This window comes from Nipponia nippon, unplaced genomic scaffold (genome assembly GCF_047370975.1).
Source record: "Nipponia nippon isolate SJK-2023a ecotype South Korea unplaced genomic scaffold, ASM4737097v1 scaffold_24, whole genome shotgun sequence".
Lineage (NCBI taxonomy): Eukaryota > Metazoa > Chordata > Aves > Pelecaniformes > Threskiornithidae > Nipponia > Nipponia nippon.
The window spans coordinates 7,696,036-7,723,841 of NW_028262341.1; the positions used below are offsets into that span (position 1 = coordinate 7,696,036).

At 41.4% G+C, this 27,806-nt stretch overlaps 1 protein-coding gene across 2 annotated transcripts; it reads left to right on the forward strand.

The window, feature by feature from the left end:
• Positions 1 to 1,896: 1,896 nt before the first annotated feature.
• Positions 1,897 to 25,425, forward strand: MELK (maternal embryonic leucine zipper kinase). Of its 2 annotated transcripts, none has more exons than XM_087761447.1 (18): positions 1,897 to 2,123; positions 2,694 to 2,795; positions 3,069 to 3,154; positions 3,622 to 3,738; positions 4,387 to 4,530; positions 6,070 to 6,138; positions 7,286 to 7,378; positions 8,547 to 8,645; positions 11,665 to 11,733; positions 12,287 to 12,385; positions 13,413 to 13,499; positions 14,861 to 14,989; positions 17,499 to 17,645; positions 18,394 to 18,619; positions 20,389 to 20,482; positions 20,930 to 21,098; positions 23,180 to 23,283; positions 24,421 to 25,425. In XM_087761447.1, the coding sequence occupies exons 1-18, from the start codon at positions 1,976 to 1,978 to the stop codon at positions 24,596 to 24,598; spliced, it is 2,160 nt and encodes a 719-aa protein (XP_087617573.1). In that variant the 5' UTR covers positions 1,897 to 1,975; the 3' UTR covers positions 24,599 to 25,425. The 2 variants fall into 2 exon arrangements, with proteins under 2 accessions (XP_087617573.1, XP_087617574.1); XM_087761448.1 differs by having other exon boundaries at positions 2,061 to 2,157.
• The last annotated feature ends 2,381 nt before the right edge of the window (positions 25,426 to 27,806 follow it).

Here is a 27,806-nt window from a genome sequence, read left to right on the forward strand (position 1 = left end):
GCTGGAAGCTCAGGGCAATGTAGTTCCATTCCTTTCATTGCTGTGTTTTGGTGTTTCTCTTAAGGTGAGTAATACTCAAATGTGATGAGCACTTGACAGGCAGCGAGCTTGCTGCTCAACCCCAGGAGCGTTTTTGCCCAGGCACCTAGACAATCAGTGACAAGTGGTGTCCCTCAGGGGTCCGTACTGGGGCCAGTGCTGTTTAATGTCTTCATCAATGACACACACAGCAGGATCAAATGCACCCTCAGCAAGTTTGGAGATGACACCAAGCTGAGCGGTGCAGCTGACACATCTGAGGGATGGGATGCCATCCAGAGGGACCTGGACAGGCTGGAGAGGTGGGTCTGTGTGAACCTCATGAGGTTCAACAAGGCCAAGTGCAAGGTCCTGCACCTGGGTCGGGGCAACCCCCAGTATCAATACAGGCTGGGGGATGAAGGGATTGAGAGCAGCCCTGAGGAGAAGGACTTGGGGGTAGCTGATAGACGAAAAGCTGGGCATGACCCAGCAATGAGTTCTCACAGCCCAGAAAGCCAACCGTACCCTGGGCTGCATCCAAAGCAGCGTGGCCAGCAGGTAGAGGGAGGGGATCCTGCCCCTCTACTCTGCTCTGGTGAGACCCCACCTGGAGCCCTGCGTCCAGCTCTGGGGTCCTCAGCACAGGAAGGACGTGGACCTGTTGGAGTGGGGCCAGAGGAGGCCACAGAAATGATCAGAGGGATGGAGCACCTCTGCTGTGAGGAAAGGCTGAGAGAGCTGGGGTTGTTCAGCCTGGAGACGAGAAGGCTGCGGGGAGACCTGACTGCAGCCTTTCAATACTTAAAGGGGGCCTACAAGAAAGATGGGGATAGTCTTTTTAGCAAGGCCTGCTGCGATAGGACAAGGGGTAATGGTTTTTAAGTAAAGGCGAGTAGATTTAGACTGAACACAAGGAAAAAAATTTTCACAGTGAGGGCGGTGAAACACTGGCACAGGTTGCCCAGAGAGGTGGTAGATGCCCCATCCTTGGAAACATTCAAGGCCAGGCTGGATGGGGCTGTGAGCAACCTGATCTGGTTGAAGATGTCCCTGCCCATTGCAGGGGGTTGGACTAGATGACCTTTAAAGGTCCCTTCCATCCCAAAGCATTCTATGATGATTCCATGATGAATGTTAGCACACATGTCTGCGGCGTATGGCAGAAGTGAGATGTTCAGAGATGGTTAGGCCTGTTGCCTGTTTTCCCAAGTGCACGGGGCCTGGCTGGGACGCAGTTCATTTTCTTTCTCACAGCTCCTATGGCGCTGTGGTTTAGACTTTTGACCAAAACAGTGCTGGTCACACACTGATGTTTTCGCTGCTGCTGAGCAGTGTTTGCACAGCTTCAAGGCCTTCTCTGTGCCTCACTCTTTATTCAGGATAGATGTAATCCCCCTGGGAGGATTTCAAAGGAGAGGCAGTTGATCCAAATAGATGTAGAAATAAGATGTTCCACCAGTCTTTTTCTTTTTTTCTTTTTTTGCTTGTGGTGGAGACATCTGGTACGCGGAAAGGTAAAAGGCCTGACAGGGGAACAGCCGGCGCAGCAAAGGCAGACCTTCAACACCAGCCTTAACAGAGCAAACCCTGCGTTTCTGCTCGCCGCCTCCACCTGCCCCAGGCTGCTCCAAGTTGGAGCGGGGCCGCGGCCGGGCAGGGGCCGTCTGGTGCCGGAGCAGGGGGGCCCCGGGGCAGCGCTGGGGACGGCGGCCGCAACGGCCGCAGGTCACGGGAGGGCGGGCCCGCGGAGCTTGCTGGGAGGCGTAGTCTCCCCGGGCGGCCATCTTGTGCTTGGCGCAGGCGCGGCGGGTCGGGTCCCACGCCAGTCCCCGTCGGCCGTGGGAGGCGGCGAGCTTCCCGATGGGAGCGCGCGCTGCTTCCCGTCTCTGTCGGGACCGGGCGCGGGCGAGGCCGTCCCTGTCAGCAGCGAGACGGCAGCGGAGACCTTCCCGCCATGGCGGCGCCCACGCCCCCAGCTCCGTCTCGACCTCCCTCCCGTCATGCACGGCGCGTCCCCGCCTGTTCCGCTCCGGCCCTGCGCAGCGATTGGCCCCTGGAGCGTCCTGGCCGGCAGCGGCCGCCGCGGCGGGGAGATTTGAACGGTAACGGCCGCGCCGCGAGGCGGCTGCCGAGTCGGTGAGTGCTGCCCGACGGTGCCCGCGCCGGTTGCCGTCAGAGGCCAGAGGCTTCTCGCCGGTCCCCCGGCGGCAGGGCCCTGGGGAGGCCGGGGGCGCGGTTGGCGCCTCTCGCCGGGCAGCCCGGGCGGGCCCTGGCCCTGGCGGCGGGCGCCGGACGCCAGACGGGCCCGCAGCAGAGCTGGGCTGCGGTCAGCGGGGAGCAGCACCCGGAGCCGCCGCTTCCCCCGCGAAAGGCGGAGACCTTGGGTCTGGGTCGTGGCCCTGTGGAGGAAGCTGGCGCGGGGGCGTTGCTGCCGCTTCTGCTAAGCGGTCGCTCGCTCTCGCCGCTAGGCCTCAGCGAGGAGCCCCTGAAAGACGCGAGCGTTTTGTGCCCTTAGCCTGCGGGCGTCCCGGCTTACTCGTCCAGGGAATTTGCTGCGAGGTGTGCAGCACTTGGCCATGAAAACACTGCAGCTGCAGCAAATGTAGTGTCGGTTTCCAGGAGTCCGCTCCGAGTGGAAAAGAAGGAACACTGGCTACACTTTCTCCTTGCAGGTGCTGAGAAAAACTGCAAGATCCCCGTTCCTTTCAGAATGGCTGTAGGTGACTATGAGGAAATTCTCAAGTACTATGAATTACATGAAACAATTGGAACAGGTAGGCTTAATCTGTGGATGAAAACAGGTGTGTGCAGTCTGTCTAACCACTTTAGTATTTATCTGAGCGTAGATTAACTGTTACTGCAGAGTCTGTAGGTCATGTTTCAAGCGTGTGTTTTGGGGGGCAGAACTCTGAAAATGTCATTGGAAGTTGGTAGCAGTGATGGCACCGCACGCTGCGCATGCTGCCTACTCTGGCATAACCGTGAGATTAGAGGCAAGAAAGCATGTCATCACACTGAGCTTTAAACGTCTCTTTTTCAAATTCTAGGTGGGTTTGCAAAGGTAAAACTTGCGCGACATCTTCTCACTGGCGAAAAAGTTGCAATAAAAATCATGGACAAACTTGCTCTAGGGGTAAGCCAAAAGATAGTTAAAAGCTGGTAGCACTTCCTGCTGTTCTTGTGGAGTTTTCAGGAGCACAGGGGCGTGACATGTCGAAATGCTGCCTCCTTGTCCTGTTGGCTATTGATGGATGCTCTAGATTTGAAAGAATTTTAACAGAAGACCACAAATCTTGTGCACTGTTGTGGAGCCGGCAGCATTCTCTGGCTGTGGAATTGAGGAAGTTAAAGATTATCACAGTAATTCAAACAGAATGCTGATGAGAATGCTAGCTATTTTACATTGGCCCCTTGGGGGTTTGCCAGAATTGTAGGGGAGTAATGGCAGAGCTGTTGCTGGATTGAATGTGAACAGTTGAATTGTATGCTGTCGTATATGTGCTGTGAAATTTTGTGTTGCACAATAGTCTGATGTTTACTGTGATGTACAGTCTGTCAAAGCAGTTGGCATTTTCATAGCTTGCTGTTGTGGCCTCTTAGGATGACTTGCCTCGTGTTAAAATAGAAATCGATGCCATGAAGAACTTAAGTCACCAGCATATTTGCCAGTTGTATCACGTGATAGAGACATCCAAGAAAATATTCATGGTCTTAGAGGTAAGAAATGGTGTTTCCGCCATGGCGAAGGTTCCTGCTTTTAGCCGTAGCAGTAGATGATAACAGAGTTCAAATGAAACAATTCTTAAAAAGTTATCTCAGTGATGGTGTTCAAGATGCTTTAGTTTGAAAATGAAGCTGGTAATATGTTCTATGTTCTCTTTTCTTGTAAAAGCCGCTCTTTACTGTTTACAAGAGGTGAAATAGCTTTAACTCCCACTTTGTGCTTCAATTATTTTAAAATGGTATCAGCGGGATAGGCGGGACCCTGGAACTCCTGCGTAATTGTCACCTCCTGGGCAATCTGTGTTGCCTGTGTTGTTAGTGTGATGTAGCCATTGCAATGCATCGGGCATGAGTCAGACTTCTGGCAGCGACAGGTTAACGGTAGGTTAACGGTAGGTTAACAGTTGGACTCGATGATCTTAAGGGTCTTTTCCAACCTTGACGATTCTATGATTCTATGATTCTCAGCTTGTCTGGTCTGCTGCTGTGCTGACCTAGGGCACACCTGGGGCACTTGGGCACTGCTGTGCTAAAGGAGAGGGAATGGAAGAGTGTCCTCTAGTTGCTGTCTGGTGCTCTTGTTGTTGTTTAGATTTCACTACTGTATTCTAAATGTATTCTCTTTTTCCTGTCTTCATGCAGTACTGTCCTGGAGGAGAGCTGTTTGATTACATAATTTCCAAGGACCGCCTTTCAGAAGAGGAAGCGCGTGTATTTTTTCGGCAGATTGTTTCAGCAATTGCTTACGTTCACAGTCGGGGATATGCCCACAGGGATCTCAAACCAGTAAGCTTGAATAGTAGTCAGATTTGCATAAACAATAATGAACACTCACTTTTATTTCTCCATTAGGAGCAGGAGTAAGTTATACCTTTGCCATTCTCCTGTGCTTAGAGCTCTTTATCTAATGTCTTCTGAAAGAGCATTATTTCTACTTGCTGTTGCATTCCTCAGCTGAGCTGGATGTGGCTGTAACTGAGGAAGGAGCTTCCTCTGAAAGAGAAGCAGAACAATGTGCTCCAGCTGGGAGTGGAGCAGAGACATGGGTCTGACTTTGAATGTTGCTTAGGTGTTTTCGTGATCCCCTTTATTCCAGGTTGTACCCAGAGAAAGTCTTTAGGGTGCTGCTCTGCTATGTAAACCATTCTGTTTTCACGCCCAAAGGAAAAAGTTGACACTGATAGCTTAAACAAGTGGTGGCTAGACAGAGGGTGTAGGGGGAGATGCATGCTACTGGACCCATCCTGTGGCTTTGCTGTCATTGTGGAGTTTAAGCATCGGTTTAGGGCATGGAAGACTTGAGTCCATTTCTTCTTGAAGGGGTTAGAAATCTGCATTTTTAGAGATGCTGACATCTCTGAGAAAAGGAAACTCTTAGTGCACAAGCGTTTTCCTAGACAGTTCATAAAGTCTTTGTCTCCAAAGAACTTCTCCTCAGATGAAGCATCGTATGTACCTTTTGGAGGGAGTTGGCTTGTAGCTGGAGAGCGGACGGATTCATAGGATTGTGTGACAGCTTGGCTAGAGAGTGACTTCTAGAGGCTTCTTCTTGAACCTCCAGCTCAAAGCAGTGTCAGACCAAGCTTCCTGGGGTTCTGTCCAGTCACATCTTGGACCCCTCCCAAGGATGAGGCAGTGCAGTCTCTCTGGGCAACCTGTTCAGCTCTTCCTTGTCCTTATGAGGAGGAAGGTTTTTCCTTGTTTCCAGTCTGAACGTCTCTTGATGGCTGTTGTTTGTTGTTATCCCACTGTGCACTGCTGTGAAGAGACTAGGTCTGTCTTCGTGCCCTCCTTGTAGGTATTAAAAGGCTGCCATGAGGTCTCCACTGGAGCTTTCTCATCTACAGGCTGAACAAACGTCTTTCCCCCAGCCTCTCCTCATTGAGCAAGCGCTCCTGCCCCCTGAGCAGACTGGTGGCCATCCACTGAGCATTGATGTCTTTCCTGTGCTGGGGAGGGCAGAAACTAGATGCGCTACTCTAGCTGTGCACAACAGAGGACTAAGTCACTTCCCCTAGTCTACTAGCTGTGCTACGTTTAATATGGTCCATGATATTGCTGGCCGCCTTTTCTGCTAGAGCAGGCTGCTGCTTCGTGGTCAGCTTGCTGTCTATCAGCCGCTCCCCAGGCCCTTCTCAGCAGACAGGAACTAGTATTCTCCATCTGGAACGTGGGATATATTCATTAGCAACCGATCACAATCTCCAGAGGAGAGCTTTAGGTAAATTCTAGCTGCTAATGACAAGAAGAATAAGATGAAAGAAAATGTGGTTCCTTGGATACATAGGTTATAGAAGCATTCATTACCACTTTCTCTTTTACCAGGAAAATTTGCTGATTGACGGTGAGCATAATTTGAAGCTGATAGACTTTGGACTTTGTGCAAAGCCAAAGGTAAGGGTATCAGTTGCTTTCACAGAGTAGAACTAAATCAGCTGCTGCACGCACATAAAAAATGCGTGTTTGACTTCAGAGTGCAATGCAGAGACTTGCCCAAAGACCCTAAATTCAAGCTATTTGCATAGTTGTCATCCAATCACTAAGGACTTGGTAGGGCCCTAACTGTGTGAGAGAGCAGTTAACTGCATGTTATGACCGGACTGTTAGATTGTTTTCACTTCTTATACTTCACCTTTTATCCTAATCTAAGGCAGAGATTCTCTTATATGTATAGCAGCTGCTGTCACATATAAAGGCCTGTAATATAAAGCTTATGTTGGTGTGCATTTTTCCCTAATAAGTTTCAATGGTGTCTGACTTTTTTCAAAAGATTTGTATGTATGTGGAGATTGTGGATTGAATCAAATAGTTTATTCTAGTTACATTTACAAATCCTCTGGCTCCATATGGTTGTACTGAGTTGTTTCCTGAGTTTAAAATTGGTTTCTGGGAGACCTTTCTATTTGTCAGCTTAACGTGCAAGGTGGGTGCTGTTAAGAAACAATTTAATGGGGAGAAGGTCTTACTGATCCAAAGACAGCTACTTGTCCTCAGATCGTTTTACTTGACTCAAGTTAGAGCATCTTGCAGGCAATCAAGACTATTAGACCATCATCTTGGTGGTATAATGTCATCTTATTCTGATCTGCTTAGAACAAAGCCCAGACAAAGTCATAATGTGGTTTTAATAAGGAAGTATTTTTAGTGGTTCTTCATCAAGTTATTGCATTAAATATTGGTGTAAATAACCAGCTAGCCTCATGCCCAGTAGCTCTTGGATCACTTCTTCCCAAGTTCCATCTATCTTCTCTTCACAGTCACAAAGGGAAATACTCTTATCAGAGGAGGAGCTGTGGAAAAGACTGCTAGGATAATAGATGAATGAGCAGCTTGGGATCTGAACGTTTGTAGGATACTCATGGTCTTAGACAATTTTTGCCTTGTGAAGCCATATATTGCACCAAAGCAAAACATCAAGGTGAATGTAGATGCACAGCAGAGGAGAACAAAGCCTCTGAGGCCTCTAATATGTCACTGCTAGAAGACTTAAGCTATGTTAAAGCCAATGCTTCTGTGTGATCTGTTTTCTGTGTTGTTCTAGGGTGGCCTTGATTACCATCTGAACACGTGCTGTGGAAGCCCAGCTTATGCAGCACCAGAGCTGATTCAGGGCAAAGCATATATTGGCTCAGAGGTATGTAGCACAGTTTTGGGCTAGGGTTTTTTTTTTTTTCTCCCCTCTGTATATTTAAAGGTGGTGAGGTTCAGATATGCTCACTGGGTTTCTCGTGAATACTGCTGGACAACATTGCCTAGGTAGTTCTCAGAAGCTGTGTGACTATCCTCAACCGTCACAGCCTGGAATAGCATATAGTGCCCTTGGCCACAGATCATGTAGCTGCGTAGTTTGTCTATGACTACTCCTTCACTACCTCCATTTGTTGCTCCCTATTTTAGCGTGCTATGAAACAGGAACTTAAACACCTTCTTTCTACTGCATGTTCTTTCAAGCAACGATTTGTTCTGTTAATTATCCAACTCTTATTGCAAGTTTTTGTGCAGTCTCAGGATCTTGTGTGCTTTACCAGGCCTGTCTTTAACTTGAAATTCATGTATGAAAACTTGCTGTCTTTGTACTGTGCAGCGTAGTAAAATTTGAGAGAAGAAAAAATGTGGAGTTTATCTAGCTTTGATTCCATGTCTGGAACATTAGGACCTGCTATTTGCCTCTGTGAATCCGTCCAAAATGCTGTGATTGCAATCTCCTCAAACTTCCTAAATTGCTGTGCTGTTGGATGAAGGCGGTCTTTTTTCCTTTTATGTACCTTTGCACCACTGTCCTTGGCCTCTAACTCCTGCTTGCCTTTCTTTTTTTCTTTTGTTTTCCATGACATCCAGTGCTTTTCCAGCCACCTTTTTCTTTATGGTCAAAGTGGGAATGGGTATGAGGCAGTATGAGGCAGGTGTTTTTTTCATGCCTATACAAATACAGAAGAAGCAGTAGGGCTTTAAAGTTGATTGTAACTGTGCTGACAGCTGTTGTAATCAGTAATATGTTACTGTACTAAATCCCTTGTGGTGAGTTTGATTTCATTTTTGCCAGTGAAATCCTTGTAGATTGACAGTAATGCAGCAGTTTGGTGACCTAAGGAGAGGATATTGGTTTTAGTGCTCTAGCGTGAGTGAATTGAAAATTGAATTTGTGTTGTGTGCTTTCACTTGGAATATAAGAGTTCTGTCCAGAATTTAGGAGCCTACTTTTCATGAGTTGTATGTGGACTTTGCCAAAGGGGCACAATATTACCTGTCTCTAACCCATTTTAGATCGATCAGGTTCATGAACTTCCACTCTTTTTTTTTAGGCAGATATTTGGAGCATGGGAGTATTGCTGTATGCTCTACTGTGTGGCTTTCTCCCCTTTGATGATGACAACGTCATGGCTGTCTACAGGAAGATAATGGTAGGTATTGATGGTGCTAGAATACACTAGGAACAGACGCTGCTAAGCATTAAGAGAGACCTTTGCTTTTCTGATGGCAGAACCTGTTGAGCTGTGCCTAGGGCAAAAAGGCCTATCTGCTGAATTTTGTTACACTTTGCTACTTTTCCTATCAATATTTTGTGGATTTGTTTCCATCTTCAATTGGCCTTTGCAGTACTCCAGCTCGGTCCTATAATACGATAGGAAATTGAGTTTCAGGAGAAGCGTCTTCTTGCTGGTGGGCTGGATTTTTGTATCTGAGCCTTTATCTGGCTTCTTCCTGCATTGGATGGAATAGAATTGCAAATGTCATTTGATTTACCAAAAATAATGTTCTTAAATGTCAGCTATTCTCATGTCTAGGAAAAGCAGGATTCTGCATCTGCTGTTATGCTCTCCTCCTCCAAAATGAGGAGGAAATGTAAGACACCATAATCGACAGAAAAAGTTGAATAAGTAGTAAGTAACAGAATTCAGTAATTGGTTCCGTTTCCCTGTAAACTCCTCCTGATGCAGCTAAACAGCTGCTGTTCCACATCATGCACACACCTCTACCAACCCTTTCTAAGCTGCCATAAAATTTATGTTGATAAAGCTTCCAGTAAGCAAGTGGGGTGAGGAGTAGCTGTGTTGGTTTCCTCTACCTCTTTGTCCTTCTTTCACCCAGAGTCTGATACGTCTAAAAAAAAAAACCCAAAAAAGTCCTTGAAACTGTCGAAAGACTACTCTGGTAGGAGGCAACTGACAGCTGATGTAAACAGGGAGTGTTTTTGGGGTGCGTAACAATCTATAAAAACTCTAAAAAAGTGCAGGATTAGTTCATCAAGCTCAGCTTGAGTCGTTGTAAAGAACCTAAAAAAAGAAAAATAAAAGGAAACAACAGCTAACCGATCCAAAGAGATTGTGTAAAAGTGCTGATATTCAGATGAGTCACTATTAAAATGATATGACTTTCGTACTTGAATAATCATAGAATATCTCAAGTTGGAAGGGACCCATAAGGGTCATCAAGTCCAACTTCCTGCTCCTTGCAGGACTACCTAAAACTAAGCCATGTCACTAAGAGTGTCATCCAGGTAACGTTAGCAAGCACTTGCAATTTCTCTGTAAAATTGCTATAAAGGAGAATCGGACTTGAGCTACGTTCCCCTCTCTGCTTGTGGTGTGAACTGTGTTGTCTACCCGTAAGGTCAGTATATATTGAGAACTTGTCCATTTATAAGCATACTTCTGTAGGATGCTAGAAAATCCTTTATGCTGGGCATTATGCCAAGATGCAGAACCTGGTAAATGCTGAAGGTATTCATTCTCTTAAACTTGTCAATAGTTGAAAAGGGAACAAAGGGCTTAGATGTGGAACAGAGATCTTAAGATTATCAAAGATGATTTCTGCATGGTTGTAGCTGTCTAACATGCACAGGAACTAGGAGCCGAGTTGTTTGGACTGACAGAATGTTGGCCGGAGAAACTTGTTCAAGTGAACTGAGACGACCAAGTTTTAAAACTGAGTCTGGGTGCAGTTGAAAACCGATAATGTCACAGGTGTCAAGATGCAGGCTTGCTATTTCCACTCTGAATTTGTTTTAAATTTATGTGGTTGTGAACTGAAAATTGCTTGAAATAAGGATGCTTATGCACTGTTGTGGAATTTAATTTCACACATTATAGATCCTGAAATTTATTGTAATCTCAACTCAGAACTATTGTTCCAAGTCCGTGTAATAATCTGCTGTTTGAATCTAATTAGGATCGTATGACTTACGTGCAATGTTTCTTTCCCTGGAATAGTTTCACATCTTTTCATCTGGGAATACTTGAAAAAATGCCTTTACTTTTTGAATGAAAAATCAAGCATGTGATGTAGCTTCTGTAAAAAAAAAAAAAAACACCTAATTTCTGGTGTGATCTTATGCATCTCTTGCAAGCTACTTACCTTCCAGCATTGCCCTCAGTCAAGTGGGCACTAATTTTGTTTTTCCTTGTCTCATGTTCGGTAGCAATATATCAAAAACAAAATGCAGATTGTACGTGTTGCTTGCCTTGGCTTAGTTTTAGAGTAAAGCTGCATTGTGAAACAGCCTACAAACTACTTATAAATAGCTCATTAGTAGTGTCTGAAAAGGTGTAACTTAAATTCTTTAACCTGCGACGTCAAAGCAATACATACTCTGCTTAGAAATGTATGTTGTGTATAATACCAACTGTTTTGTCGTCGAGGTATTTGTTTGTAGAAATAAAGCTGCCTTGATAAATTGATTGTTATGTTATTTCACAATGGCTGTTTACGGATTTTTATTTAGTTTTTTTCTCCATTTTCATTGAGAAGTAAGTGATCCTTGATGATGAATTTAGTTTGGTTTTTAGCTACTGTTGTTGTACCTCAAATCTGAAAGCCATTTTCAATTTTCTTCTAAACAAGAATTAAAAAAAAAAACCACCAGTAAATCCTTTGATTGAAAGAAACTTACCTGTTAGATCTGCAACCTTTGTCCTGTCTGCGGTATGAGTAGAGATCAAAACTCTAGCGTTAGATGTAACCTATTCAAAAAAGAATAGCTAAATGTTGAGAATGGTTTATTTTTAGTGTCTGAAAAGTAGTGATTTCAATGAATATTCGCATTTCAAAGTGCTAGTGTCAGTCATTCATAGTCCAACATGTTTGCACTTCTAAAACTTCAGTATCAAGTTGATATGATGAAACAGCGCAATAGATAAGGAGCAGGTTAGCTGCATACGTGGACTGAGATGGAAGTGTCACACAAACTGAGTGGGTGAAAACTGCAGCTGATAATTCAAACACAGCAGTTTTCCTTACTAATACGGCTGGGGTTTAGTACTACCATTAAATTTATTCAGGTCATACTTAAAGCTAAGTCTGCATGTGCCTGCTGTTCTTCCCTTTTGACCGAATACAGACGTCACTATCATCCGAGTAATTTAGCAGTTCCTTTGGAGCTAGCTGTTCAAGGTTCATTCTAAATCCTCTTTTTTTCTGCAGAGGGGAAAATACAGTATTCCAAAGTGGCTCTCTCCTAGCAGTACGCTTCTACTTAACCAAATGCTGCAGGTAATGGTATTGCTTCTATTCAATAGGTCTTAAAGTACTATTGCATAGGTCAAAACATTACATCGATGAAATACTTTAAAAATATTCAGTGTTTAAACAAGAAGTTTAATTCTTACCAATTTTTGAAGAAATTATTAATATTGCCTTCTGCTGAAAATTCTTTGAGAAAAATTATTAGCTATAGAAATAATTAAGTAAAGTTTTTAAATGATTAAACAAATTCTTCAAGCAGCCTGCATTTGGTTGTTCTTAATTGTGCTGTATAAATAAGAGCTGTTTTATACATGAAGCTAAACATACAGAATATGCATTTGGGCTACATCTAAGCAATCTAGCCAATGCTAAATATTCCTGGAGCATTTATTGTAATGGTAGGTTCTACAACTGCTCTTCACAGCTCACATGTTTGATCTTCCTTTTGGTGAAGCTACAAAACAGTATGGGTTTCCATTTGAGCTTCTAACCCCCCTAAAATTCTGACTAAAAGAGAAATTGTTTCTTCAGGTCTTCTCCATGATTTAAGTATCAGCTTGATTTTTTTGTTGCTCACTAGGTGGACCCAAAGAAGCGGATTACAGTTAAACATCTACTAAGTCACCCTTGGCTCACGCAAGGTTATTCTGATGCTGTTCAGTGGCAAAGTAAATACCCAGTAAGTATGCTTGTCAGATGACTACTAAAGTATTTAATGTAATCTTTACGGGCTCCACTACCGCCCTCACAGTATGGCGGTGTGAAGACATTTCTCCAAAGATAAACTTGGAGATGGCCATTGTTCCTTTCTGAGTCGTCTTGCTGTCAAAATGTTAGTACTGTCTCTCGATTTCTATTGAGGAGGAATTTCAAATGTGTTTTTGTTGTATTCTGCAGCTGGTGCTTAATTTGTGGAATAACTGACTTGTTATCAAAATGTGAAGTATTTCCACATACGAATGAGCCGTTGATTGTCCAGGTTGCTTGGTCAATACTTCATTTAAGGTGCAAAACGCAAATGTTCTTGAGAGCATGTTAGACATGGTTATGGTTTATCTTGTATCTAGTCCTCACTGAAAATTGCTAGTTTGAATAAAAATTTGACCTCACTGAGAGTATGTCAATCCTGTTTCTCTATTGCTTGTTTTACTTGTTTGAGAAACTAAGGTAGTATGAAGGGGAAAAAACCCAAAATAATCTTGCTGTCAGTAGTAGGTACTGAGGGGAAGTGCCTGCCTCTTTGCAGCTAATGCCTCCCTTTGGCCACTGGATGCCACTGTTTCTCTAGATAAAGAACAGCTTTCCTGTGCTTGCAGCATCAGTTCTAACTGGCTCTAGAAAAGATGTGCATGCCTGATAGCTATGAATATTTAAGGAGAGATCAAAGTGTAGCTTCCATTCTAATAAAAATCTCATCTGCTGTCAGGCTTTCTTATTTGAATTCACAACCTCTCACCAAGGAGGGGCCAGACTGTGAAGTTGTTGAACTTGTATGACTTTTTCAGTCTGTTCCCTACAATGTTTAGCTATTATGCTAACTATGTAAAATACAAGGTCTAAAGTCATGGTTGATCATACACTCAGCCCACTGGGTTTCATGACAGTGTCACAGTCGGATATAGACCCTCATATAGAGTCGGATATAGAGCCCCTATAGAGTCAGATATATAAAGCCTCATGCTTCAATATCAGTCATGTTCTTGCAGCTAGGACGTCTTGATGAAGACTGTGTAACAGAGCTTTCCGTGTTTCATAAACAGAGCAGGGAGAGCATATCAGAATTAATATCAGAGGTAAGAAGTCTATATCGGTGATTTACAGTAATTAAACACTGCAATACAGCAAATAAACTTACTGTATTAACAGATGCTCAGTTATTCTCAAGTATGAAATTTTCAATGCTTTTCAGAATTAAGGAGCTCCTGCAGGACTCCAGAATCTAGCTGTAGCCTATAACTACAGTTCTGAAGTTCAAATTTGGTTTTTTTACCTTTTTCCTCCTTTAATTGTGCTCATGATGTTTCCTAAACCTTGCTGTTATTTCCCTCCATGGTAAAATCCTTCTGGATCCTTTAAAGTCAAAATAGACTTACGGAAATTTATAGTTGAACAACAGATACCCTTTGCTGGGTTAACTCTTTGCTTTGAAATGGTTCAATAAGTAAGGGGGGGGGAGAGTAAGAGAAAAACACCAGAGCATCACCCAGACTATAAAATATATTTTTGGGAGTTACTATACAGGGTTTTTTAAAAAAGTGAGTATGTTTAGTCACTTTTGAATACAAATGACAAAAGTTGAACTGACTACTTCTAGAAGACTTGTACAAATGTTAGCAGTGACATTGCAAGCTGTAGAAGAGACTTAAAACATGATACCAACTCCTGCTTTAACCTGAATCTGCAAATTCTCTCTTGAAATTGAATTTTTTGCTGCTTTACATATGGTAGCAGTGACATAATTCTTTGCTTTGGAAAAACTGTTAGGGTTTCCACGTAACTGTAGGAGAAACAGACTTTTAAAATGTGTGTGGTACTTAAGGTGGATTTGTGGAGTTAATGCTGCTTGTTCTTCAGGTATAGGAAACAATCAGAATAATCTGTCTACACAGGGAAAAGTCCTTCCAAATAGGTTTGTGGCGTTTGCATAGTGCTTTACTGGAGGACTTCTAATCCCTTACAACTAATTCAAACTAATTGTACTATGCTGTAAACCTGTCAAGCATTGTACCCATCTTCCTCACACAAGCAGAGCTGCTGAAAGTCATGCAAAAGGGTGGTGCTGCTCGTGGGGGAAGAAAGTGAGGGGGAAGACTTCAAAAAAAATTGACTCTGGTTGAAATATTGGCTAAACTAAATTAATAGCTTTGCCATTCACTTCAGTAGATGGATTCTGTCCCCAGCATTAGTTTTTACTGTAGTGAGTGTACCATGAACTAATTTGCAAAGAACAACAACCATAGCCTGTTGCTTGATCTCAAACACAGTGTGAATCAACTGAAGTCTGAAGTTACACTTAGGTGATCAAACATTAGGGATGCGCATCAGGTAGAAAAACTTGCGGAAACGCAGAAATTTTCAGAAGGCTGAGCTTGCTTTGTACTTACAGTGTTTCCAAAGAGGAGATTAAAATAGTCTTTTTCCCCTCCCCCCGCAGTGGAAATATGACCAAATGTCAGCAACATATCTCTTGCTTCAATCCAAGAAGGCTCGTGGCAAGCGTGTTCGCTTAAGGGTTCCGTGTCTAACAGGACATGCCAGTACAATGCAATCAGTGGGCCTCGAGGTAAGTTTTTGAATTCAACAGGACAACATACTGATTAAAATGCTGCTCTGCATTAACAAAGCTCTGCCTGGGAAAACAGACTGGTGCCCTAAACACGAGGAAGAGAGCATGTGTGCAGTCAGCCAAAGTCTTGGTCATTAAACAGTTCAGTCTCCTCATTAGCATGTTTCAGCAAGTTGGGCTGCTTCTACAAATTGGCATTACTGGAATAACTATCTGGGAGGACATAGTGCATTATGAGTACCACACAGAATCTCCCCTTGGCCACTCAAGGAAACGTACTGAAATTGCCCATTGTCTGGCGTATTTGATCATTCCAGGTTTTCTTCTGTGATGCCTACCTTCTTGCTGCACTCTTTCGCATTAGTCTTTAAATATTTTTGGACCTTGCTAGTTGCATTTAGCATGGCTTAGTAAGGAAAGTCTTCTGAAACATCCTGGCATGTCATCTGGGCAGCCTACTTTGAGATGACACAGACACTACATGAGCTGACAGTCAAAGGGGAGAGACCCATTCCTTCCTCATTGGTTTCCTTTTAAAACACAGTCCCAGAGAGGATTCTGTTTATTTTGAATAAAGGAAACATGTTGTTGATGTTTTTCTGATTAATTGGATTCTCAAGCAGTTTTGTATATCTTACGGTAATTTCTGTTCTTGTGGTTTGGTAGCAAAGTGCCAACAGGGCACTTCAGAACTTGTCTAAAGTTGTTAAATTGCTTGCAATATCATATATAATATGCAGCTATATGGGATGTCGGTGATACTAGTCTATGACAAACTCAAAAGCGTTCAGTAAAATTGTGACTTCCTACTAGCCATTCCCCCTTGAACTGTAGACATCTGTGTAAAATTGTTAACTAGAGATCTGAATATGCTATTCTCTGCATAGAGACAAGCACTCAGAATAAATACTTTCTTATGCATCTGATTCAATTGCATGTGAATAATTTCAGTTCACTTATACAACTGCTTTGAAACGCAGATGAGAATTCTAAGATTACCAGTGCTGCGTAACAGATCATGAATCACAAATCTTGCTGAATATGCATAATGTGATTTCCATGATCATGGTGGGTTAGTCTTCTACACTCAGATGATTTTAAGGTGGAGGTTCTCTAGGTTCATTAGCGCTGATGCTGTGAAGTTATTTCATCTCTAGTGGTGTCCTAGGTAAATTGATCTGGCTAATGCTACTATTTAACATATGCATTATGCCTTCACAGGTGATTGTGAAAATCGTGTCTACACAACACAATAATCCATTAGTTCTTCTACAGCACTTAGGACACATTTAACTTATCTGTGTGTAGATACTGTGAGTGAATAGCAGGTGAATTTGCTGGAATACCCAACTAGCAAAGTTTTCTAGCTAGAGCTGGTCTAATGTGAAGTCAACCAAGCAAACAGAACCTTTAACTTAGCCAGTTTCTGAATTTGGTGGCACAAGCTTGTACATAATACTGCTTTATTTCAAGCAGTTTGATGTAGAAGGATATTCCAAAAAATTCACCATGACATGAAATTCTTCTGGAACATGGTAGACAAGGAATCCTGTTCAGGCATTCATACTGTAATGGAACGTGATTTCAGCTACAATATCTGGCTGTTAGCTTCTTGGCTGTAGTTAGCAGCCCTCTGGTAAGGGCTTTTTAGTAAGTCCTCATAGTAGGTCTGGTAGCATACCAGGCAACTCTGTTTCTATTCCAGTAGTAATGAGAGATCTGATCATTGCAATATCCTTGATCATAGGCCAAGAGAAACTTACCTGCCAGCAGAACATAGCTTCCTAAAATGGTACCCATTCCCACTGAGGACTGATAATTTAGAATAATTGTACGCAATTTCACTGAAGTGGTATGAAACAAGCCCTTGCAAAGGGTTTTCTGAAAATAACAAAAGGTGTTAGAAACTAAGGATAATGTGATATACATCTGATTTTATGTGGTGTGAGCCATGAAGGCTAGCAATCTTGGCTGAAGTTATGAATCCTGTGATTTAATAAATGACAACTTTTCTCGGGGCTAAGAATTCGACGAAGGCTTCTGAATGCTAGTTCAAGTACTGTTGCAGATTCCATAATCGCATGTTTTGGATGTAATGTGTTTACCTTCATCCAGACCCCTTTCAGACTTAACTCTATTCTTTTCTTGGGTTCTTTCCAGCTTATTATTTGGCTTTTGGTAAAAAGAACTTGTGGTCCAAGTCTTGAAATCAAAGGCAGGTATTTTTTGTGAGTTGCTTCTCTTTTTGACACAGGTCATGAAAGATGACTTGGTAATGGTGCTTTGAGAATAATTTCACATCTGCTTTTGATACAAATGACAAATCCCCAATGACAATATGAAAGTCATATTGTAAAACTTAGGTCACTGGCATGGGAACTTCTATTAGCTGTTAACCATAATTAGGAACTTAGAAAGAAATAAGGTTTAGATTTTAATGACACTTTTCTGATGAAATCTTCCTTTTAATAGTGCAGTGGAATCTCAACGGAATCTTTCTTTTCAGTCTGAAAAAACTATGACCTATGAAGATGTGCCAGACTGCAGTGAGGTGCCGCATGCATTTGGATCCATGGAGTTCTCTGATGCAGCTTCACTGTTTGAAGAATCTCCATTAGAAGAATTTGTTCTAAATACTTGCAGAAAAAAGCAGGTGTTTGAAGAATAAATACTAGTTGTTTTTTTAAATATATATACTATTCTTAATTAAAAAAATCTTACTGTTATTATACATAAAACCTATTACATATTTAAATATTTGGTGGACCGTGGCCACGGGGAGTTACAAAGCAAGTAAAGAAATGTTTTAAACATACAGCTGAACATAAACTGTGGCTTGTTCTCTCTGTAAGTCATGATTCATTTGATGAGAACTTGAGCTTTGACATTTGCTTTGCATAAAAATAGCATATAAAGAGTGAGTAAATGAGGCAATGAGGATTTTAAAACTGATGGGAAAACAATGGAAAAACAAAACAAAGGTACAGCAAACAAGATCTTGGAGCTAGGTTATAGCTGGACAGGTCTTTGAAGAAGTTAAGCCTGTCTGTATTGGACAAGAAAAATCCAATGAAGAAATTAAAATTACACAATTAAACCAAATGAAAATTCTTAGCTGCATTTAGATCAGCTGGTGAGGAATAGTATTAAACGTGCAAGCTGAAAAATTTAGAAGAGTCAATAAGGAAATGGCAAGTGACTTGATATGTTTATTAGCAAGTTATAGAGGGAATCAGAGGTATTGAAGAGTTTTTAACTATTTTGCTCAATAGGCAAGCATTGTATGGTACTTTGAAGCAGCTTAAATTTTAGAATTTTCTTGTCTGTAACATTCCTGAATGTGATCAGAATACAGCAAAGGATGTCTTTTTTTTTTTTTTTTTTTGTTACACCTCTCATAGCATTCAAAGCATGATGCTCAACTGGATGATACGGAATTCACACTGTCAACTCCAGTGACAAGAAAAGTGGCATCAAAGAAGCATGAAAACAAAGAGAATGTTGATACAGAGTCAGCCTTAAGAAATGAAATGCCCTTTGCGCTTCCTGCTCCAAAGACTCCTTTAGCAAAGAGCCAGATTGAGGCGCAAGTACAAGCCATACCCTTTCAGGCACCTGCCTTCAAAGGTACAGTGAATGTAACTAATGAAAACTTTGAACATACACGCTGCTTAGGAATTATTGTAAATTAAAATATGAACACAGTACTTGTGTATCCAACGCATCTGTTTCTGGAAGACTTAACTTCTTTTGCCATATTCACCAGCGTGGTTCTTCTAATACATCTGGTAAGCTGCTGCAAGAGGTTTAGCCACACATCAGGGCATGTTACTTGTATGTTAATTACAGAAGTCATTGCTGCTTACGGTATCGCATGTGCATGCTGTTTGGCACACTGACATGGAGCTAAGTGCTGTGTTCCTAAAACTTGCATCTGGTTCCACTTTTCCATGAAGGCTGAGAACACAATTTCCTCAACACTGTTTTTAATTTGTTACTACCTTGAGTGAAAATAAAGGTATATTTTTAGTCAAGTTTGCTTTTATGCTTCTTCTAAGAGAAATCTAACTTCTGGATTTCTCATGGTAGCGTATCAGCATTTTCACAATAACAGTCCAGTGTGGCAGTGAACATACTTCTGTGAACAATGTATAGATCTTACAGTTTTGTGATAGACCACAGAAATCCGTCTAAATTATGTCAGCTTTTCTGAGTTACCAGAAATTTCTGTCCTTAGCCTGTCTATTTCATTCTTATGAAAAATGATGGATCCTGTATGTAGCATTCTCTTCAACCATTAACATACAAGTTTTGGTGTTGATACTGTAAATGCTAACTCTGTCCTTCAAATGCCAAGGACTTCTTATAATAGGACACTCTTCTGTTCCGGATGCTAAGGAACATTGTTCAGAAATAGTAAGTCTTTGCAGGCTGATTCAAGTTATGAGGGATCTTGGACATACTGTTGTTCAGTTACATCCTTTGGAAAGAATTTAAGGAAGTGCACTACAAAGACTAGTTGTTGATGAGTTTGATTTTTTGTCTTAAGATTGTATGCAGTAACTTGTGAAGTTTGACTTCATGGTAAGTTTAAAAAGCAAAAGTAGATACTCTTTCTGAAATAGGAAATGCAGAAACACTGTTTCCTCATTTTAGAGAGAGATTTCTGAGGATTAAACAATGAAAAGCTAATTCTTTGTTTCATTGAAAGATCTTTGATTCAGGAGAGGTAGTATTAATACTTTCTTAGAGATAGAAAAGTGGAAGTATCCATTGGAAATTTTGTGATCATCATTGTCTGGGGCCAGGTGCAATTCTGTAGAGAGCTGAAACTTTGAACATTGAAGTTGGGTTTAAATGTAACGACTCGTTTCCTGACTGTTTCACTTGGTGTTTGCTACTGTACATTCAAAATGATGCTCTGCAGAACTCTGTCAATGTGTGGGTAGTAGAACTTTTTAGGCTGTTACGTAGTGTGTATTATTAAACATGGCTATATAAACTCACTCCCTTCATATAAGGGAAATACCTTGGTGAAGAACGCAACTATTTGACACAGTGAATTGCTTAGTATTTATTCTGGGACCAGTGGCAGAGCAAGAAGGCAATTCTAATCTTCTTCCTTTCCAAATTTCTAATATGGAACTGCATTGGTCGCTCTAAGGCTTGACTTGTAGAGAGCCCTGGGGAAATCAGTCGCAGTTTTTCTTTGTAGAGTAGGCGTAGTATTGTTGTTATATTAAAAACGTATTTTATCAGTCTGAAGATACAGACCTGAGATAGAAAAGGGGGCTGGTTTTAGAAATAAATTATTAAATCATGAGAAATCCTTGCTGAAGAAAAGAAAATCCTTTCTACAAAAACATACCTGCTTTGGCTTGGATGCTTTCTTTCAGAGAGCCAGTTTGCTACAGTCACCCCAATTAAGAAACCCACAAACCCAACAAACACAGATGAATTGACAGCAGCTGAGGTTCTTCCCGAAAGAAGGTAAATGTCCGGTTATTTATGTACACTTCTGATTAGAGAAGGACTACCTTAATCCATGAACTGCCTAGGAAGCCTTGTTACAACAGCAAGCTGTTATTTCCATTCTCTTGGTAAAAACCTTCCTAAAACCTCTTTCTACATTCACTAGAAAACACTGAAGGCTGAGAAAAGTTTTAAAACTACGTTATTAAATTATCTTCAGAATATATTCCTATTTTCCATAATGTAAGTTCCTTCTTATTCAAGTTCACCAGAGGGCTGCAGTTTCTATATACATCTCTGGGTTTAAATCTCAACTGACTTAACTGACAAACTCTGATAATACACTGCACTTGCTTTGGTTTTCTTCATTCTGTCAGGTCTGGTAATAATATTTTAGTGACGTATCTGAAATAAGTAATTTCTAAACACTGAGGAAAAATAACTATTAATTTGTTCATCTAACAGATGTCATTCAGTGGAATTAGATCTCAACCTAGCTCATGTGGATAGCAACCAAAAGAAGAGAAAAGCTAAAATATTCGGAAGTCTTGAAAGAGGCCTAGATAAAGTGATCACAATGCTTACGCCAAGCAAAAAGAAACGGTCCACTAGAGATCGTCCAAGGAAACTTAAGGTATGGTTGCTGGAAAAATCTTACATGAAAAGAAGTATAATTACTGAAAACATCAGATACCTTTAGAAATGGTTATGTGAAAACTTCTGTGATCTGACTTGCCTGCATCCTACAATAAAGTGCAGTTGATCTTACTGCATCTCTGTTAACCTGATAACGTCCCAGTTATCGCCAAGAGATGTCGTGTTAGTCTGTGCTCAGGCAAGTCACCAGCAGATCAAGGGAGGAGTTTGGCCATTGCTTTTTATATCCCATCTAAACCAAATATGAGGGAAGAGGGATGGTTTTAAAGGAACCCTAGCTGAAAATTTTTAATCATGTTATTTGTATAGAGATACTTCTAGCTCTTCCACTAAAAAAAAAAATAAATAAATTTTATAACATTCCTGGCTTAGGATGCTGTAGTCCAGGAGTGATATGTCTGTTCCAAGGTAGTCTTTACATGTCAAGAGAACCTGAGATTAAACTTAAAGCCTAAATAACTACACCTCATGAAATAATTTCTGACACTCTCAGCATAATTTTGATTTTTAAAGTTTTGATGTCACTGTATCTGAGCCAGCTGGCTACTTATTCTTTAAGTAGCCATAGAAAAAGCAGTTCCTCAGATAATGCATTGCACAGAGCCCTTTAAAATTACATTAATAATTTGTAACTACCAAAGTTGACTCATGAGGTTAATATTAGCTTTGTAGGATACACATCAAATGACATTGGCATAATACTAGTGTAGTGAACAGAAGTGTATACATCACTCAAAAGCAACTAATATACTTCAAAAGTTATAAAAGGAGGAATTTATACTTGAATATAGATAACATGTTTGAAAAACATGGTTAACATGAAAGAGGCAAGGCTGTTACAGTTCTGTAGAAATAAGTGATGTATACCTTCAGCTGACTGGCTCCTGCAACTGCAGCTGTTAGGACACCTACTGTACAGTAAGAGCTGTCTATCAGTAAAAGGACCACTTCATGTTTTGTGGCCTGTGTAAATGGAATTCAGCTACTGTATTCCAGTTGGAAGCTTTTCTGAGAGGCACTTGTCAGAGGCAAGGTGGCAGTCTTACAAGTTCAGGGCATATGTTGGGCTACAAACCTGGCCAACTCATTGGACAGGAGTCCAGACTGCACAAATAATTCAGGAACCTGAGCAATTGGAAACAAAAGCTGGATCTTCTGTCTCTGAAAGCTTTTATCCTTCTGCATCAGTTTCCGTTGTCCGTAGTGTATGCAAAATCACTGATGCATGTCTAGGGACACTGGAGTACAATAGGAGAAGATAGAGCTTTATTTCTCAGTGTTACAGCAGTTATGGCACGGAGTTGCATATGTTTTAGGCTGAATAAGAACTGTAAGAACCAGTCTTTTACTCTGACTTTGCATCCTCAACCTACATTCATTTCTCAAGCTATTTTATGATCTTGTATTCTCTCATCTGCTGCTGTGACTTCAGAAGTTAGAGCATTTGTGGCATGTTACAGTTGGCATATGCTTTCTCTCATTATGTATGGGTGTCTGAAAGTTGTTGAAGTCACTTATTGGACAAGGGATGTAAAACCCCTGTAACAGTAAACTTACGAGTAGTAAGTTACCTTTTTTCTTTAAACATGGTGATGCTTTAGTCCTAGAAAAGCTGCACGGTGCCATGACTGTTTCTTGATATTGCAAGTGCTCAGGCTCAGCTAGGCAACACACTATAGGCAATCTCCCAACTGTGGAGTGTGCAGTAGGGTGCTCTAAGCACAGTCATGTGGCTATCTTCTGTTGTCCTCTAGGAACTGACTCTGGCTACATACAAGAGTTCTATAGCCTCTGTGCTGCCCTGGCCCATCACTGCCACTTTGGATTTTATGACGGATTATAGTTTAGACATGCTTTGATATTAATTGACCAGCAGTTGTTTAGTGTTCCTGTTGCTACTACAATGTCTTAATTATGATAATATAGGGAAGTTGAAGCATTTGTCACTATGGTTAGCTGTTCTGAAGCTTTCTTTATGAAAACTTTACATAATGTCTTCAGAAAGATTTTTTTTTTTTTTCCCCCTTGACTTTTTTTTAATGAGCTGACTACTTTTAGGCACACTATAATGTTACCACCACTCAGCTACTGAATCCAGACCAAGTGTTGAATGAAATAATCACTGTTCTTTCAAAGAAGCATGTGGAATATGTTCAGAAGAGGTAAGTGTAAAGTATGATTACTTCAACTTGTATTTGTCTAAATAGTCAGTACTCCAATCCTTGATAAAGCGATGTAAACTTTACTTTCTCAGCCTCACATTGTAAAATACAATCATTTTATAGAAAGTGTACAGAGCACTAAATGAATGTGTGCAGTAAAACTTGTCCACACAATGCAAAACAATGTTAAGTGAGTTCTAATAGAGCTCTTTGATATGAAGATATGAACCAACAATAGTGAGGTAGCTTTTAGAGGCTGATGTGAATTTTGTCTTGTGAAATTGTAAATACAAAAGGTTTGTTAGGGTACACATGACCAAATCAGACAATTTGGGGAGATAATGTGGATACCTTTTAGCCCTCATTCTTGGCAGTTAAGAGACTTTAGCATTTAGCCAAGAGATCAGTATGTTTTAAAAGCTGCACAGAATCCACACACCTTTGTGTGGATTATTTTAACTTGTAGGATTTGTATTTTAATTTGTAGGATTTACTAACTAGACTAAGGTATTGAGATTAGGATTGGTTCCTCGTTCTGATCAAAGCCTAATGTCTCTTTCCTAATTTCTGAATGCATGAAAGAAATGTTGTGCTCACTTATGAATACCCATTTTCTAAAGTTCCTGAATATTTAAATGATAGGCATTTCAGAATGTCAGAGTATACTTCAGCCTCTGATGCATTTCCAAGCTCAAAATCTGGAAGGATACTGAATTGCACAGAAGCACCTTCTCCCATTGTAGTCATTTAAACTTCACGTTAATTTTTTCCACTTTTCACACCAGCTGAGCTTTAACCAGCCTCTCAGCAGCAGTGTCATTGCAGAGAGGAGAGTGGTCTTGTCTATGAAAAATGCAGGAACACCCTTCATCCTTCCAGCTCTGTACTCTTGAGAACAGGGGTCTGTGGCTAGCAGTGATTCCTGCAGCTGCGTAGGGCATTGCCCATGTTCCAACATGTAGCACCATAACGATAGTGTTCTGGGACTGAAGTATTCAAAGCTCTGGTTGTTTCCTGATTATTCTGAATAGCAATGGGATAATTTCTGTAAAGTACTTCTATTAATTTCAAATTGCATTGCAAAACAAACATTAAACAGTTCAATGATTATTCCTGTTTTTCCTTTGTTTTGTACAGTTATACCCTGAAATGTCAAACACGGTCAGATTTTGGCAAAGTAACTATGGAATTTGAGTTAGAAGTGTGTCAACTCAATAAACCTGGAGTAGTGGGTATCCGGCGCCAACGGCTTAAAGGTGATGCCTGGGTCTACAAGAGACTGGTGGAAGACATCTTATCTAGCTGCCAAGTGTGACCGGCATGTGCTGAGAAAGCATCAGTTTTGTACTGAGGCTTTAATCATAATGTTTTAGAAAGATCTGTTCAGAAAAGTAATTCTTTGTCACATTCACAAATCTGTCATCTTTCTTGGGTTTTTAACCATGCCTCTTTGTACATATGCTTTCTGTATGTTTCTTTTACTATCACATTTGTAATAAATGTTCTGCAACTGCAACTCTTCTGAAATAAAATTCTGTAAGCTGTAATATATTCTTGCATATTTTTCACATATGTGGGTTAAAGAAGTATTGGTGTTTGTATGCTGAAGCATATTTTGGTATGTCTTCAGTTATCAAGTACATGTGGTACAGAAATAGCAATTTGCATAATTCTCTTCTTGTCTCTGCTTAAGTAGGATTTATTGAGATCATTAACTAAGTCACAGCTGTGGCTCCCAGAGTTACGCTATATGCTCAATGTTGTACAAAATAGGACTGTCTTCAATAAATGTGAAGAGTGCTAGGATTTAAACTATGATCCCATATAAAACATTACTGTATCTCATTACTAAGCCTCAGTGATGCTTAACAAGTCTATGTACTTTCTGATGCTCTTGTGTTAAGTGATCATCAGATCGTTGTGTTAAGAACAATAGCACCTTTGAACTGTTGTGAATGGAGAAGGCATTTGTAACCCTGGCTGTCTACAAGGAGTTCAGAGTGACATCTTTAACAGTACTAGTCCAGAACTTAAGCACTAGAAATGAAATTTGAAATATGCAGAACTAGTAAGTACACATGAGTTGGTTGGGGTGTTAGGGTATCACCTTAGAAAAAGGTATGTGTCTCCCAAGCACTTGTGTTGTCTGTCGTGTAGCGGTATTTATGCCTTTAGCCTTGCTTCAGTAGCAACCATACCAGGATAAATCCAAGCAGCAGCAGTGGGAAGACACATATTGAAGCCTTTATCTGTGCAAAGATGTTCAGTAATATCTAGACAAGTTGACAATGTGCTGCAGATTTTTCTTAATGTACATGAAGGCAACTGCGGCATATGCCATATGTAAATGCCATGTTATTGCCCCTTAACTAAAGCCTGAGGCTCACCCATTGAAGGGTTGGGTAGGTGGATAGTAGGTAGGTTGCTGTTGGAAACTTCCAGCATAGCCTTGAGATACGGCTGCTAACTAAAACTATCCATTTCCTATCCCTGACCCTTAATGCAGTAACGAGAAGGATTTCTTTGTGAAAGCAGTTACTGACCAAGATAGAGGTGTCCATAATTTTTTTTTTTTTCCCAATGCCAAGTTGTCCCTTTGCTGCTCTTTAGATAGGTAAAGGAATAGGGACATTTTTAGTGAATTTCAAGAAAAGGTAGAAAAGTTTGCAGGGGTATGTGGAAGGAGAGAGCTGCTGCTCCTTTAAGCATTTCTGGTCGATAACCTTTTTAGATGCAGAAGGGGATAATAAGAAAAGGGGGAAAACATGAAGAACATGCAATGACACAAACCTGACCAACAGATGGTAAGAGAGGCAGTAATGAGAAACAGATCTGGTTGGTCACAATAATTAAGGGTGTGTGGAATGTGGTTTGTGGTTTTTCCAATGTTCACTTTGGAAAGGTTATCTGATTGAGGACCTTGTCAAATGGGATACCAAGGAAAAGGGGGAAGTCAGAAGTAAAAAATAGAGGGATGCAAACCTGACAGACAGAAAATCAACAAGCAAACCCAGTCAGTTGCAGTAGTGGATGGGCTCTCAAGGAACTGCCACAACCTGAGGCTTTGCAACTGGCGAGGCTGGAAGCCCGAGGGTCCAGGGTGTTGGAGGGGGTCAGTGGGACCGTGCCAACTGATGGGGTGATGTGCAGAGGTCACAGCCCAGTGCCTGGTGCCAGCTGCTGGGTGGGCGACTGTCTCTGTCCTCTGCAAACTGGATATGCATGGGGTATTTGTGTGTATTCACCGGCAAACATCAAGCTTGGACCAGTGAGTGACTACAAGGCCCCAGGTCTGGGCAGGGGTATGAGGTGGGCGGAGGGTCCATGCTGGTTTTGGAGGTACCACGAGTGCGGGGTGCCCGTGGGATGTATGTGCAAGTGCTCATGTTTGCAGCGAGCACCGAGCTGTACCAGCTGGTGAGCAGGGGACCCGTGGGAGGGTCAGAGGGCTGAGGTCCAGGCAGGGGTGCTGGGGGGACAGAGAGGTCATGCTGGTGCTCAGGATACCCACAAGTGTGCATGTGCTGGAGGAAGCAGCCATGCTCTTCACACCCCTTAACTACTAATATAGAAATGTAAATTGTGATGCGCACACAGTGCGGGAGATCTTACAGTGGTTTGTGACCAGCACATGAATTAAGGGTTTGTGTTGGTAAAAGCATACCTAACCTATTGTTCTAACAAATTAGTGCCTAAAGCTTCATATCAGCACTTATTTACTTTCTGTACCTGACAGCTCTAGCTGCAATATTAGACTCCTGTTTGTTTTTTGGATGTTGAAATTTGAATCTGGTAAATATCAGTTGGAAATCAGCTAAAAATTCTGGCAGCACAACCGAGGGCTGCAGCTGATACATACCTGGAGTGCTGCAGTATTGTGCGAGCTCTGTTTTTTGCTCACTTGCTTGTTGTTTGAATACAAACTTTTCCCCAAGAATTTGGCTTCTGCCTGGAACTTGATCTGAATTGAAATAAGGGTAGAAGATGGAAGGGCTGATTGAAAGAGGCATATTGATAACAGTCTAGCTAATGAATAGCATGATATGTGTTTTAGATCACCAATCACAACTGCAAAGCCCAAGGGCTGAAGAATTGAAACATTCATTTGCTTTTGCATTCCTTGAGTTTTAATTTCAGGAATGACTACAGAAGTATCTTGAAATACCTTAACTGCCACTGTTTAGAAGCACATTCTGTGTGAATAACTATCTCCTCTCTACGGTGACAAGACTGATGTTATGAAAGGACAAACAGTAATTAAGATGTCTTGTTCCTTCCTTCTTTTTAAGCTAAAAACAACTGGGAGATAATTGATTCAAGTTGTCTTACAAGCTCTGATGTGTGAAATAAGGTTCCTCTTCATAAGCTACCGTCCTGACTTTTTTTGCTAATATTCCTTGCTATGAATGAATGACATCTAGTGATAGGAATCAGAGAATGGGCAAGAAGCAAGGTTCATTTATGCTTTTTTTGAAACCAAACTGCTGCTATGCTATCAGTAATTTTTTTTACTGAGATTGCTG